The 15,342-nt window shown below is 25.0% G+C and overlaps 1 protein-coding gene across 2 annotated transcripts in view; it reads right to left on the bottom strand.

Annotated features, from left to right (window-relative positions):
- pum (pumilio) overlaps window positions 1-15,342 on the bottom strand; it is a 400,777-nt gene that overhangs the window by 306,361 nt on the left and 79,074 nt on the right. The window contains exon 2 of one of the 2 annotated variants that reach the window (XM_075290160.1): window positions 12,931-12,942. The exons of the other annotated variant lie outside the window; for it this stretch is intronic. Within the exon in view, the coding sequence (XP_075146275.1) occupies window positions 12,931-12,942 (12 nt within the window). The remainder of the gene's footprint in view (window positions 1-12,930; window positions 12,943-15,342) is intronic. 2 annotated transcript variants of the gene reach the window in all.

Raw genomic sequence — 15,342 nt, 5'->3', positions numbered from 1 at the left:
TGAATAGAAATAAAAATTTGACAAAATTTTCTTAACAAAATTTTTTATAGAAATAAAATTTTTGCAGAAATAAACTATGAAACCATTTTGTATAGATACAAAATTAAGCAAAAATTTTGTATAAATTTTTTATAGAAATAAAATTTTGCGATAACTTTCTATAGCAATAAAATCTTGGCTAAATTTTCTAAAGAAATGGAATTTTGACAAAATGTTCTTTAGATAAAATAAAATTTGGACAAAATTGTCTATAGAAATAAAATTTAGACAATATTTTCTATAGAAATAAAGTTTCGACAAAATTTTCTATAGAAATGAAATTTCGACAATATTTTCTACAGAAATAAAATGTGGACAAAATTTTCTATAGAAATAAAATTTCGACAAAATTTTCTGTAGAAATAAAATTTCGACAAAAATTTCTTGGAATTTTTTTGGAAAATTTTTACATTACAATAACTTCATTTGGAAAAATGGTCCGCTGATACGAATTTTGGTCCAATTTCGGAAAAATGTTAGGTTAGGTTAGGTGGCAGCCTAATATATCAGGCTCACTTAGACTATTCAGTCCATTGTGATACCACATTGGTGAACTTCTCTCTTATCACTGACTGCTGCCCGATTCCATGTTAAGCTCAGTGACAAGGGACCTCCTTTTTATAGCCAAGTCCGAACGGTGTTCCACATTGCAGTGAAACCACTTAGGGCGTTTTCGTTTCACAAAAAATATGTTGCCCTGGTGTTACACTACTTTTTCCCTCATTGTATTTTCGCTCAAATAATAGTGTCATTCCAAAGTTATTGTTAATTCATATTATTGTGAGGGATACAGGATCCAAAATCTATGACAGTGTACTTTATATTTGGCAATCGATTTCGAGAATGTTGCACCTTTTTTCCCAATTGAAATCGCCATAAGAGAAGCTTTGAAACCCTCAGAAATGTCACCAGCATTACTGAGGTGGGATAATCCACCGCTGAAAAACTTTTTGGTGTTCGGTCGAAGCAGGAATCGAACCCACGACCTTGTGTATACAAGGCGGGCATGCTAACCATTGCACCACGGTTACCAGCATTACTGAGGTGGGATAATCCACCGCTGAAAAACTTTTTGGTGTTCGGTCGAAGCAGGAATCGAATCCACGAACTTGTATATACAAGGCGCCACGGTGGCTCCCGGAAAATTGTTGGCCCAAAATAAATATACATTGTGGCAACGATGGGCCCTATATTGTCTTCATTCTCTTATTTTAAAAATACCTAAAACTTTTGAAGAAAATAATCCCATGAGATATGAATATTTTAGAAATACGTTCATGAAATACATGAATATTTTAAGAACATATTCCTAAACTATATGATTTTTATTTTTACATTTTTCGGCGACCTTCTGCCCAAAAGGCCCTCTATTAGAGTTTTACTTTTTGCATTCGTATCCCTTGTGTATACCCTCCATCAAATCACTTGACATCACCCATATTACGCCTCCATTTCCACCGCAGCACTTCCACCCCCCTTTTGCGCCACCATAAATATGTAAAAGTCGATGTTCATAAATTTCACCTTTTCATAGGCAACTAAGTTGAAATTCTTTTGCTGTCTATGTGACTTTTTTGTTTTTCTCTAGCATTGTGATTCACTAATGCACATTAAATGAGAAAAACTGGTCCTCCTCTCTAATTTGTGAAATGTGTTATTATATTATTTATGGATTTATGAAATATACCAAAATGTTCGTTTTCCACCTATAGAGAAAGATTTCGTGTATTGTTGTTTAAATGTGAATCATATGCGTTTTGTATGGATTTATCTTTTTTTTGAGTTTTTTCTTTTTTTTTTTTGCTCTATTGAATATTGTGTGTTGCTGATGACATGGCTAATGATTAGCCATGGCAGATTACAAATTTGCAAACTATTTTGAGTGGATGGTCACAAGGACCTTCAGATTAGATTATAACAAACATTTTTGTTCTTCAGATAATGAATTGTATTGAAATAAAAGGAAAATATTTATATATAAATTGAATAGTGTTATAGATGAAATACAGTTTAAGGAAAAATTGTTTTATATATATTTTTTGAGTGTAAAATTTTATTTAGTTTAAATTTAGTTTACAATTTTATTGTTTCTAAATTTGAATGTTTGCGGGATTATTATACACTAAAATTTATTTTCGTTTTATTTTATTTTATTTATTTTTTTTATTGTAAAATTTTATTATTTTTAAATTTGAATGTTTTCGGGTTTATTATTTAAATATACTAAAATTTATTTTCGTTTTATTTTATTTTATTTTATTTTATTTTATTTTATTTTATTTATTTGTTTTTTTTTTTTTTGTAAAATTATGTTTGTTAAATAATCTAATATTCATATATTGTTCTCAAACATTAATTTAAAAAATAATCCCTCCAAAGATTGATTTTATTTCAATTCAATGAACAAATCTCTTTGCTTAGTAAAACTCTCGCATTGCCCATAAAATAACTTGAAATCATTGTACTCAGGAGAATATTTTGGTCAGTGTAAAAATTTTTTAACTTAATTTTATTCAATTTGCAAATGTTTTACTGGAATATTATGTGAAAATATATTTCTTTTTTTATTTTTTTTTTTGCGTTTTTCATATTTTTTATTATTTTTTTTTTTGTAAAATTTTAAAATTTTGCAAAAAAATTAATTAAAATATCCACTCCAAATATAGCTCTCTTTTTATATTGTTATAGATGAATTACGGTTTAAGGAAAAATTGACCCCAGTTTTATATATATTTTGTCAGTGTATGGATACCAAATTTTATTGTTTATAAATTTGCATGTTTGCTAGATTATTATGTAAATATAATTTATATACTAAAATTTATTTTCGTTTTATTTTATTTAATTTTTTTTTATTTCTTTTTATACCCACGAACATAAAATGGTGACGGGGGTATAATAAGTTTGTCATTCCGTTTGTAACACATCGAAATATCGATTTCCGACTATATAAAGTATATATATATTCTTGATCAGGGAGAAATTCTAAGACGATATAAGCATGTCCGTCTGTCCGTCCGTCTGTCCGTCCGTCTGTCCGTCCGTCTGTCTGTCCGTCCGTCTGTCCGTCTGTCTGTCTGTCTGTTGTAATCACGCTACAGCCTTCAATAATGGCGCTATCGTCCCGAAATTTGGCACAGATTAGTTTTTTGTTTGCAGGCAGGTCAAGTTCGAAGATGGGCTATATCGGTCCAAATTTTGATATAGTCCCCATATAAACCGACCTCCCGATTTTGCTTCTTAGGCGTCTAGAAACAGTATTTTCTATCCGATATGTCTGGAATTGAAAATCTAGAGGTATTTTAGGACCATAAGGAGGTGTGTCGGAAATCATTCGTATCGGTCCATGTTTTGATATAGCCCCCATATAGACCGATCTCCCGATTTTGCTTCTTGGGCGTCTAGAAACTATATTTACCATCCGATTTGCCTGAAATTGGAAATCTAGAGGTATTGTGGGACTGTAAAGAGGTGTGTCGAAAATGGTCTATATCGGTCCATGTTTTAGTATAGCCCCCATATAGACCAATCTCCCGATTTTGCTTCTTAGGCGTCTAGAAACAGTATTTTCTATCCGATTTGTCTGAAATTGAAAATCTAGAGGTATTTTAGGACCATAAGGAGGTGTGTCGGAAATCATTCGTATCGGTCCATGTTTTGATATAGCCCCCATATAGACCGATCTCCCGATTTTGCTTCTTGGGCGTCGAGAAACTATATTTACCATCCGATTTGCCTGAAATTGGAAATCTAGAGGTATTGTGGGACTGTAAAGAGGTGTGTCGAAAATGGTCTATATCGGTCCATGTTTTGGTATAGCCCCCATATAAACCAACCTCCCGATTTGGAGTCTTGGGCCTATAAAAACCGTAGTTTTTATCCAGTTTGCCTGAAATTGGAAATATAGAGGTATTTGAGGACCATAAAAAGGTGTGCCGAAAATGGTGCTCATCGGTCCATGTTTTGGTATAGCCCCCATATAGACCGATATCCCGATTTTGCTTTTAGGGCTTCTAGAAACTATATTTACCATCCGATTTGCCAGAAATTGGAAATCTAGAGGTATTTGAGGACCATAAAAAGGTGTGCCGAAAATGGTGCTCATCGGTCCATGTTTTGATATAGCACCCATATAGACTGATCTCTCGATTTTTACTTCTTGGGCGTCTAGAGACTACATTTTCTGGCCGATTTGTTTGAAATTGAAAATCTGGAGATATTTAAAGATCACAAATATGTGAGTAGCAAATGGTGCCTATCGGTCCATGTTTTGGTATAGCCCCCATATACACCTATCTCCCGGCTTTATTTCTTGGGCTTCTAGAATCCGTAGTTTTTATCCGATTTGCTGGAAATTAGTAATCTATAATAAAATTTTAGACAAACGAAATTTCTTTTTCTTATTAAGTGTTTTCGTTTATTCAACGATTGTCTCTAAAATTTGTGTCAAAAGAAAAGTTCCAGATTTTACTCATCGTATTTAAATAAATGCGGAAAATCTACAGATTTAAGATTTTAAATCCAGGCGTAATTTCAACATATACACGATATGTTTATATTTTCTCTAAAACTCAAACAAAATTGGTTCTCATAAATCCAGAATCTTATCTGGTCTTCATAGGTAGAATCTTTAAAGTTTGTCTTCGGGAGCTGGCTCGTTTGGGAGATGATTTGTCATCAAACCCCCTACAATTCTATATATTATCAAGTAACCCACTACGACGAAGAGTTTTCATAGTAAACTATTATACTTGATTCATGGTGGTGGGTATTTAAAATTCGGCCCGGCCGAATTTACTGCTGTGTATACTTGTTTATATATATTTTTTCAGTGTATGGATACCACAATTTTATTGTTTATAAATTTCCATTTTTGCTACATTATTATTTAAATATACTTTATATACTAAAATTTATTTTCGTTTTATTTTATTTTATTTATTTATTTATTATTTTTTTTTTTGTAAAAATTTTACATTTGTGCAAAAAAATGTCTAATTTTGAAACATTGTTCTCAAATAATAATATTAAAATATTCCCTCCAAATATTGCTCTCATATTGCAATTCAATCGGTAAATTTCTTTGGAGGCTATGCGTCACTTAAATCTTTTGTTTTATTTAAAAATCCCATAAAAATAGCTATATAATGTTTTCATCACATACATATTTACATATGTATGATTTAAAAATTATTTCGATTTTTATTATAGCAATAGCCTTGGAGATTTGTAAAAATCCGGCCGAAAATTGTCAAGCTTAAAAGATTTAAACACGTTTTAAGCCTAAAAACAAATTTACAGTGAAATAGGCTGTACCGCAAAGACATTATAATAAAATAAAAAACAAAAAAAAAAAACAGAGAAATCTCAAATTCAAGATCAAGAATCTTGAGGGCTAATTAAAAAGACGTAAGAAACCTGTTGTTGAAATAGATAAATATTTTATTTTATTTTCAATTTTTTTGGTTGAAAACTGTATTGGATTGTTTTCCTCTGTTGACATAGTTTAATTATTGCTTGGAAATAAAACAGGGCCATTGTTTTCAAATTTCTTCTTTTTTTTGAATAGTAATAAATGTCAAGCACAAAAAATAAAAACACAGCAAGATGTATGTGAGGTGATAATTTTGAATTTTTCATTATTTATTATATGCAGATATTATTGTATGTAGATACAATTCAAATATTTATTGCTGCTTATAAATAATAATATTAAATTTAATCTTATTTTGAAGCTTGACTTTTAATTTGTTGAAGCGATCATATTATTTATTTGACATTTATACGATGAGATTTTAAGTTACAACAAAAAAAAAAAATAATTAATTGCGAACTTATAAACAATATCCAGAAAAAAATATAAATGTTTACATTATAAAATGGTCGGATTAAAAAAAATAAGAAAATTGAAAAATTGAAAGAAAACAAATGGAAATTAAAAGTGTAGAAATTTTAAAAGTCAAAAATAAAGAAATTGTTATAAAATTATTGGAGCAACATTGGAAAGAAATATAAAAAAGTTTACGACCCAATTATATTATATGAAAAAATTAATGATTTTAAGAATTCCAATTGAATTCACACACTTTTCAAATGTAGAATTCAAAAAAAGTATCCCAAAAATATTAAAATAATATCAACCGATTTCAATTCGAATTCGTGAATTAATAATAATTACAATAAAAATAATGCCTGACTACAAGTTGAATTCAAAGATTTTTCAAATTTTAGGTATAGCCATTGAGCTAAATTTAGATTAGGGAAGCATACAATCATAATACAGAAGTTGACCAATTGCACAGAAAAACTTTTTGCTGATTCCAACACGAAATTAATATATCCAAATAATATCTAAATTGCAATTTCTTCAATCATTATCATGAATACGAATTGAATTCAAACCTTTTGTTAAATCTTAGGTATAGAGCTAAACACAGATTCGGTATTTTCAAATGTAGAATTCAAAAATGGTATCCCAAAAATATTTAAACAATATTACCCGATTCCCATTCGATTTCCATAATTAATAATAATTACAATAAAAATAATGCCTGACTATAAATTGAATTCAAACATTTTTCAAATCTTAGGTATAGTCATTGAGCTAAATTTAGATTGGGTAAGCATACAATCATAATACAGAAGTTGACCAACTGCAGAGAACAACTTTTTTCTGATTCAAGCACGGCACTAATAGATCCAGATAATATCTAAATTGCAAATTCTTCAATCATTGTCATGAATACGAATTGAATTCAAACATTTATCAAATCTTAGGTATAGTGCTAAACACAGATTCTATCATAATACAGCAATTTTTTTTTTAAATTGAAATTTCTTCTATCAGGAAGGTGAATAACAAAATTAATTACTAAAATATATACTTGATAAAAAATTTATTGATTTCTTCCAATTTCAATTAATTTTTTAATTGACGCTATCAATTATTTATTGTATTATTATTTATTATTTTACGTATAATTATTTGTAATTTGTAATTTTACAAGAGTTTAAATTTTCTTAGGAATTTTTCGATCATAGTTGGATTTTTCTTTAGATTTGAGTCAAAACTGAGTCCAGATATAGAAACAAAATTTCACGAATATAGAAAATAGATACGGAAATAAAATTTCATGAATATAGAAAATAATTATTTTGGTAAAAAATGTCAATTATATTTTTATTTCATAATGTTTTAATTGAAAATGTTTTGGTGATATGTTTTTCTGTGTAGCATAAATTTTTGGTATTTTTTTCTGTATCCCAAAAAATTCAAATAATAATTAATTTATGAATACGAATTGAATTCAAAGATTTTTTCATATATTACGTATAGCCATTGAGCTAAACATTGAATAGGTCAAAATTCAATCAGAATACAGAACTTCACCAATGGTCTAAGTGAGTCTAAAAGCACAGAAAAAAATTTTACGAAAATTTTTCCAATTAAAGTATTAATTGAGGGAGCCACCGTGGTCCAATGGTTAGCATGCCCGCCTTGCATACACAAGGTCGTGGGTTCGATTCCTGCTACGACCGAACATCAAAAAGTTTTTCAGCGGTGGATTATCCCACCTCAGTAATGCTGGTGACATTTCTGAGAGTTTCAAAGCTTCTCTATGTGGTTTCACTGGAATGTGGAACGCCGTTCGGACTCGGCTATAAAAAGGAGGTCCCTTGTCATTGAGCTTAACATGGAATCGGGCAGCACTCAGTGATAAGAGAGAAGTTCACCACTGTGGTATCACAATGGACTGAATAGTCTAAGTGAGCCTGATACATCGGGCTGCCACATAACCTAACCTAACCTAATTGAGTTTTAAAAAATATTTAATTAAAAATTTTATTGATTCAAAAAATTGTTTAATTGAAATAAAATTCAATCACAAAAATTAATAGCAACAATTAATTTTTTACTTGGATCAAATAATTTTTTAATTGACTTTCAATAATTTTTTAATTGATACTATCATTTCTGTGATTGAAGACATTTCAATTAAAAATTAATTGGAACAATTAATTTTGTGATTGAAGACAAAAAATATTTTTTTTTGTTTGAGTAATGGACTGACACTATACATAACTTGATATGACTTAGGTGTAGTTAAATGAAATTCTTTTTTTTTTATTTTTCATGGCGTTATTTATTAATGTCTCTAGTTCAATAAGTCCGATCAGGATCCCTTAGACAGTCTTAAAAAGGTATCATTTCGACAGTTCTGTTGGAGTTCGTGATGAAGATGGACCCAATATTTTAAAATTTTCTTGAATTCAATTCGAATTCGTGAATTAAATATGTTTTCTATTTTTATGTTAGCCTGATATCAACGCAGGCTGTTTTTTCGTCCAAATCAATTACTTTACATTAATTACAATTTTAAATGCGAGTTAATTGGACATGAAGATTAAGGTATTGGTATTATTATGCTACTGCATTATTGCATTTTCTTTTCAATAGCATAATAAATACCAATTCCTTAATCTTTATGTCCCATTAGCTCGCATTTAAAATTGTAATTAATGTAAATTAATTCAATATGATTTGAATTCAAACATTTCTCAAACGCAGTCCAACTAGAATTCAAAATGAATTCAAACATCTTTGAAATATTTGATTTTTTATGTGGTATTTCCAAAAATCGTTGGCTCCCCCATTTTGTATCCTACCTTTCTAACTTATTTACCTTTCTGGTTATCTTTAATCGTACAATTCTATGTATATAATGATTTTTTTTATCAGTTTCTGTTCTTATGTTTTATTTGCCTTCCATTGTTTCATTTAGTATGTGCAATTAGCTGGCGTGGGTAGCCAATTAATATCTGTGTTTTACCACTTTCAAAAGAGGCTTCTGCTTTAGCCAAATTAGGTGCCATAAAAACAACGGGCTACTGTTTTGTTTTCCATTTTAATACAAAAACAAAAAAAATACAATATCTTGAAAAATATAAACAACATGAAAATGTAAAAATTGCCTAATAAAATAATAATGATGTTCTTTTGCAGAATAAGTTTGAAAAAAAAAAATGCAAAATATATTTGAAAATTATATTTAAATTTGAAAATTTAAAATTTTCTGAAGAAAGAATTTGTTTACGCTCCACAAAGAATAATTAGGGATAAATTAAACATAAATATGAAATAGACCAGCACTCATTGATAAGAGAATAGGTCAATATAAATGGTAACACAATGGAGAATATTTTACATTTTCAATCGTTTGCTTTCGCCTTGATCGAAAAACATGGCCACTAGCAAAGAGAGTCAAGCAATGAAAAAAAATTACAGAAAAGTTATTTTTCTGTACGAAATCTAATTTTTCTAACGCCATCTAGTGGAAGCCGACCGTTGAGTCTAATAATGGGTACATATAAAAATATTTATATAAATTTTTGCGTTTAACCAAATTTCATTTCATAGACATTTGTTATAAATTTAATAATAATAATGTCTATATTTGTTTCATTTTATTTGCTATTTTTACTCAATGAAAAGAACAGATGTTGTCACCGCAATCTTTTTTTCATTTGTATTAAGAATATTGTTCATCTTAGCGAATTTTTTTCTTGTATGTTCTTTTCAATGTACAACAAATATTTTAACAAATGTTAAAACAAAATTACTCATATGGATTTTTTTTTCTATTTTAGTTACTTGAAGAGAAATATATACCTGACATTTGTGTTTCGAACCAAAAAAACAACAAATATAATAATAAATGATATATCGAACAATGTGGGAGGAATTGGTACAAAAAAAAAATATTCTGGTTGTTGAATATTTTGAAAGAACATTTAAATGGCATTATTAGCCAGCTATGAAGTGAGGATAATTTTTATATGTTCTGCATTCGTTTCAATAGTATTGCATATTTTATTCAAAATTCCAAAGTATTGCGAAAATACACTAAAGCCAATTTAACTTTATTTTAGTTCATGGAATTATTATGTTTGGAGAACGTTTCCTTTAATCTAATAATTTTTTGTTTACGTTAGTTAAATTAACTAAAACCGAGGAAAAAACTAAACTCAAATGAAGCATAATGATTAACTAAATTCGTACCTTCTACAAAATAGTTCAGAATTTCTTTAAATTTGTAAATTTTACCACAAATGTGTCCATCATGAACTTCGTATATCACTAAAGACATTCTTGCAATTTTGAACTCCAAGTTTTTCCTTCAAACTACAAAATTTTCTTTAACAAGTGAAAAAACTTAGTTATGTCTAATAAATTTTCTTGAATTTGTCGAAAAATATTTACTTATTTTGATGACATCGGCGTGATGCCAACGTTTGTAATACTGTTTAGTTAAAATTTTCTACAAATATTCAAAATTTTCTAAAATTAACCGAAACATTTCCTCCTGGTGGGTTCACTGTTTTTCCAGTGTAGTCACTAGTAGTTGGTCATAGCTTTCATTAAGGATTTGGGGCACACAGAAAAAGAAATTTTTCCAATACCAACAAAAATTGACTTTGTCTTGTCCTTTAAAATAAATTTTTTCTTAAAATAAATTCATTCTTAAAAAAAAAAAAAAAAAAAAAAAAAAAAAAAAAAAAAAAAAACATTTCATATGTTTTGTCCAAATATATCTCAACAATGTTATAATCTTAAATAAATAAAAATATCAATAAGTGTTACATTAATCAGAAATGTCACCTCAGTAATGCTGGTGACAGTTCTGAGGGTTTCAAAGCTACTCTAAGTGGTTTCACTGCAATGTGGAACACCGTTCGGACTCGGCTATAAAAAGGAGGTCCCTTGTCATTGAGCTTAACATGGAATCAGGCAGTACTCAGTGATAAGAGGGAAGTTCACCAAAGTGGTATCACAATGGACTGAATAGTCTAAGTGAGCCTGATACATCGGGCTGCCACCTAACCTAACCTAGTTTTTTAAATCGAAAATGTTTATTTTAATTATAAAGAACAATTGCCTACTTACGTTTTTAATGGAGACAATTTTAAAGTTTCGAGTCCTAAATGTAGTATAAAAATTAAATTACGAATTTGCTTTTAATCAAAATTTTTTTTAATACAATATGTAAATGGGGTCTATACTTGTTTCAGTGTAGCTTTATATAAAAAAAAAATTGTATCTCAGCTTGAAATTTTAAATTTTTTGGGGAAACACGAATAATTATATTGTAACGTTTCAGTTTTTTTTTTGTGGCTGCTTTTTTTGTTTTTTTTTTTTTTTTGTTTTTTGCTTCTGATAGCAATTGTGGTTGTGGTTACAAATTATTTACCCTATTTATCAAAAGTCTAGTTAAGCATTTCCCGCTTATATACATAAATAAACTATTCAGCAATTTAACATTAATTAAACTAAGAGAACACGACGAGGAGGATGGGTAGTGGGGGAAACCTCAAATCAAACAAAAACTCTTAAAACGCAAAAATAAAACCGAACTAAATAAATGTTATGAAATTAATAAAAACAAAAACACTGAATGAAACTGAGTCAAGATAACAAGCCAAAACTATATATGGTATGAACAAATTCTGATAATTTATGCCTATTTCCCGACATTTCTATTTTTTTTTTTGTTTTCGAACGAGTATATTTGTATATGGCTTTTGTGGGCCATTTATCGCTGAATGGACAAAGAGGCTAGTAAACAATGTGGATAAAATAGCGATATTTTTATTTTGAAAAGAGAATAAACTGGCATTGGAAAATTTAATAAAAAAAAATATAATAAAAAATTTTTGTTAGTTAAAGTACACACAAAAAAAAATTTTCTGATTCAATCACGAAATTAATTGATCCAATTAATTTTTTAATTGAAATGTCTTCAATCACAGAAATGATAGTATCAATTAAAAAATTAATTGACAGTCAATTAAAAAATTAATTGACCCAATTAAAAAATTAATTGATACTATTAATTTGTGTGATTGATTTTTACTTCAATAAAAAAATTTGTTGATTCAATTAAATTTTTAATTGAATATTTTTTAAAAATCAATTAAGATTTTAATTGGAAAAAGTTTCCTGAAATTTTTTTCTGTGCAGATATTAGATATTATTTAAAAAATAATAATTTTTAAAATCCTTTTTTTTTGGTGAATTCATCGAACAGAAACTGAAATTTAAACCCTATTATTATTAATTATTATTATTTGTAAAATAGACTAAAATGACTTCAACACACAGAAAAGGAATATGATCACCTCAAACATGTTTCAAGAGCAAATTGTTATTTTTGTATGGTGACCATGTAACATGTTTGTCATTAAAATGTTATTTTCTCGTCAAATATAACCTGCTTTCCGAAATCAGATACATGATTTCCGAGAAAATAACATGGTTGCGAAAACCATGTTACATGGTCACCACCCAAAAATAACATTTTGCTCTTAAAACATGTTTGAGGGGATCATTATCCTTCTCTGGGTGAAGAAAAAAGAAACAAATCTTGAATAATAATAACAATAACAATATATATGTTCTTTAATTTTTGTAATAGATTTTAAATATAATTTTAAAAATTTCCCAATAAAATTTGTTAATTATGAAAACAGTAACGTAGAAAATATTTTAGATATAATTAGAATACGAAAACCATTTTTTTTAATTTTTTTTTTTTTAATTCTGAAAGAAAAAATATTTTCTCTAGTTTTAAATTAAATATTATATATAATTAAAACAAAATTTCAATTAATTATTTATTGAAATTGTAATGCCCTATCTAGTTAACATTTTAACTAAAGACTACTCTGTGATTAAGGGATTGAATGTTGTATAAGCAAATGTGTCCATTAGAATTGCGAAAGAGCACAAAAAAAAAATAAATAAATAAAGGTTTAATTGTAAAATTATACTTAGCCCAGGGCGCGGAAAATGAAATTTTAAATCAAAAGGAAATTATTCCTTCCAATACATACATTGTCACCTACCTGAAAAGATAAGAAATGAAAATAAATATTGTATTAAAATAATTTTAACAAGAAATTCGGTTAACAAATGTATTAAATATTGAATCGAAGGCGACCTAATTGTATTGAAATAGTTTAACTTAGTTCATATCAAACTAAATTAAATGAAAAAATAAAAATATAAAATTTAAAATTGAAAATAAAAAATTCAAAACTAAAAATTAACAATTAAAGATTAGAAATTAAAAAATAAAAAATAAAAATTCAAAATTGAAAATTCAAAACTAAAACTTAAAAACTAAAATTTAAAATTACAAATTACAAATTAAGAATTAAAAATTAAAAAAAAAAAATTATGTATAAAAAACAATATTCTAATTTAGTATCATATTATATGTAATCCCTATTCATTGTTATTGTTATTAGCTGTATTAAATTATATTTCTACTTATTATATTTTGTTATAACATTACTGATTCCTTTGTATTAGCAAACCATAATAAATAAATGAAAAATGAAAAAAAAATAATAATAATTTTAACAAGAAATTCGGTTACCAAATATATTAAATATTGAATCGAAGGCGACGTAATTGTATTGAAATAGTTTAACGTAGTTAATCATATCAAACTAACTAAATTCAAAATTCAAAACTAAAAATTAAGAATTAAGAATTAAATTAAATTATTTTTTTTTTCATTTCATTTAATTTAATTTAATTTAATTTGTTTTAATTAAATTCAATTTCTTTATTGATCACAAATATTACATAAACAATTCATCCTTAATTATATAATCCCACGAAGCCTTAAGGCTTGTCTGCAGGTTAAGTAGACTTAAATTAAGTTGTACATAACAAGATTATCTATAACATTTAGCTCAGCTGTTTAATTTTGGTACCATAACGATCATTGCTTTTTTTCTTTTTTTTTGTTTGTTTTTTTTTTTTAACTATTTATAGTTCTCACTTTGGTATTCATTGCGTATTAACAAAAAATTTTCTAAAATTAAATTAAATTAAATTAAATTAAATTAAATTAAATTAAATTAAATTAAATTAAATTAAATTAAATTAAATTAAATTAAATTAAATTAAATTAAATTAAATTAAATTAAATTAAATTAAATTAAATTAAATTAAATTAAATTAAATTAAATTAAATTAAATTAAATTAAATTAAATTAAATTAAATTAAATTAAATTAAATTAAATTAAATTAAATTAAATTAAATTAAATTAAATTAAATTAAATTAAATTAAATTAAATTAAATTAAATTAAATTAAATTAAATTAAATTAAATTAAATTAAATTAAATTAAATTAAATTAAATTAAATTAAATTAAATTAAATTAAATTAAATTAAATTAAATTAAATTAAATTAAATTAAATTAAATTAAATTAAATTAAATTAAATTAAATTAAATTAAATTAAATTAAATTAAATTAAATTAAATTAAATTAAATTAAATTAAATTAAATTAAATTAAATTAAATTAAATTAAATTAAATTAAATTAAATTAAATTAAATTAAATTAAATTAAATTAAATTAAATTAAATTAAATTAAATTAAATTAAATTAAATTAAATTAAATTAAATTAAATTAAATTAAATTAAATTAAATTAAATTAAATTAAATTAAATTAAATTAAATTAAATTAAATTAAATTAAATTAAATTAAATTAAATTAAATTAAATTAAATTAAATTAAATTAAATTAAATTAAATTAAATTAAATTAAATTAAATTAAATTAAATTAAATTAAATTAAATTAAATTAAATTAAATTAAATTAAATTAAATTAAATTAAATTAAATTAAATTAAATTAAATTAAATTAAATTAAATTAAATTAAATTAAATTAAATTAAATTAAATTAAATTAAATTAAATTAAATTAAATTAAATTAAATTAAATTAAATTAAATTAAATTAAATTAAATTAAATTAAATTAAATTAAATTAAATTAAATTAAATTAAATTAAATTAAATTAAATTAAATTAAATTAAATTAAATTAAATTAAATTAAATTAAATTAAATTAATTAAATTAAATTAAATTAAATTAAATTAAATTAAATTAAATTAAATTAAATTAAATTAAATTAAATTAAATTAAATTAAATTAAATTAAATTAATTAAATTAAATTAAATTAAATTAAATTAAATTAAATTAAATTAAATTAAATTAAATTAAAATTAAATTAAATTAAATTAAATTAAATTAAATTAAATTAAATTAAATTAAATTAAATTAAATTAAATTAAATTAAATAATTAAATTAAATTAAAATTTAATTAAATTAAATTAAATTAAATTAAATTAAAATTAATTAAATTAAATTAAATTAAATTAAATTAAATTAAATTAAATTAAATTAAATTAAATTAAATTAAATTAAAATTAAATTAAA

The sequence above is a fragment of the Haematobia irritans genome, chromosome 1 (genome assembly GCF_050003625.1).
Source record: "Haematobia irritans isolate KBUSLIRL chromosome 1, ASM5000362v1, whole genome shotgun sequence".
Lineage (NCBI taxonomy): Eukaryota > Metazoa > Arthropoda > Insecta > Diptera > Muscidae > Haematobia > Haematobia irritans.
Note: the sequence above shows the minus strand (reverse complement) of the source record. Positions and strands in the feature narration are given on the sequence as shown.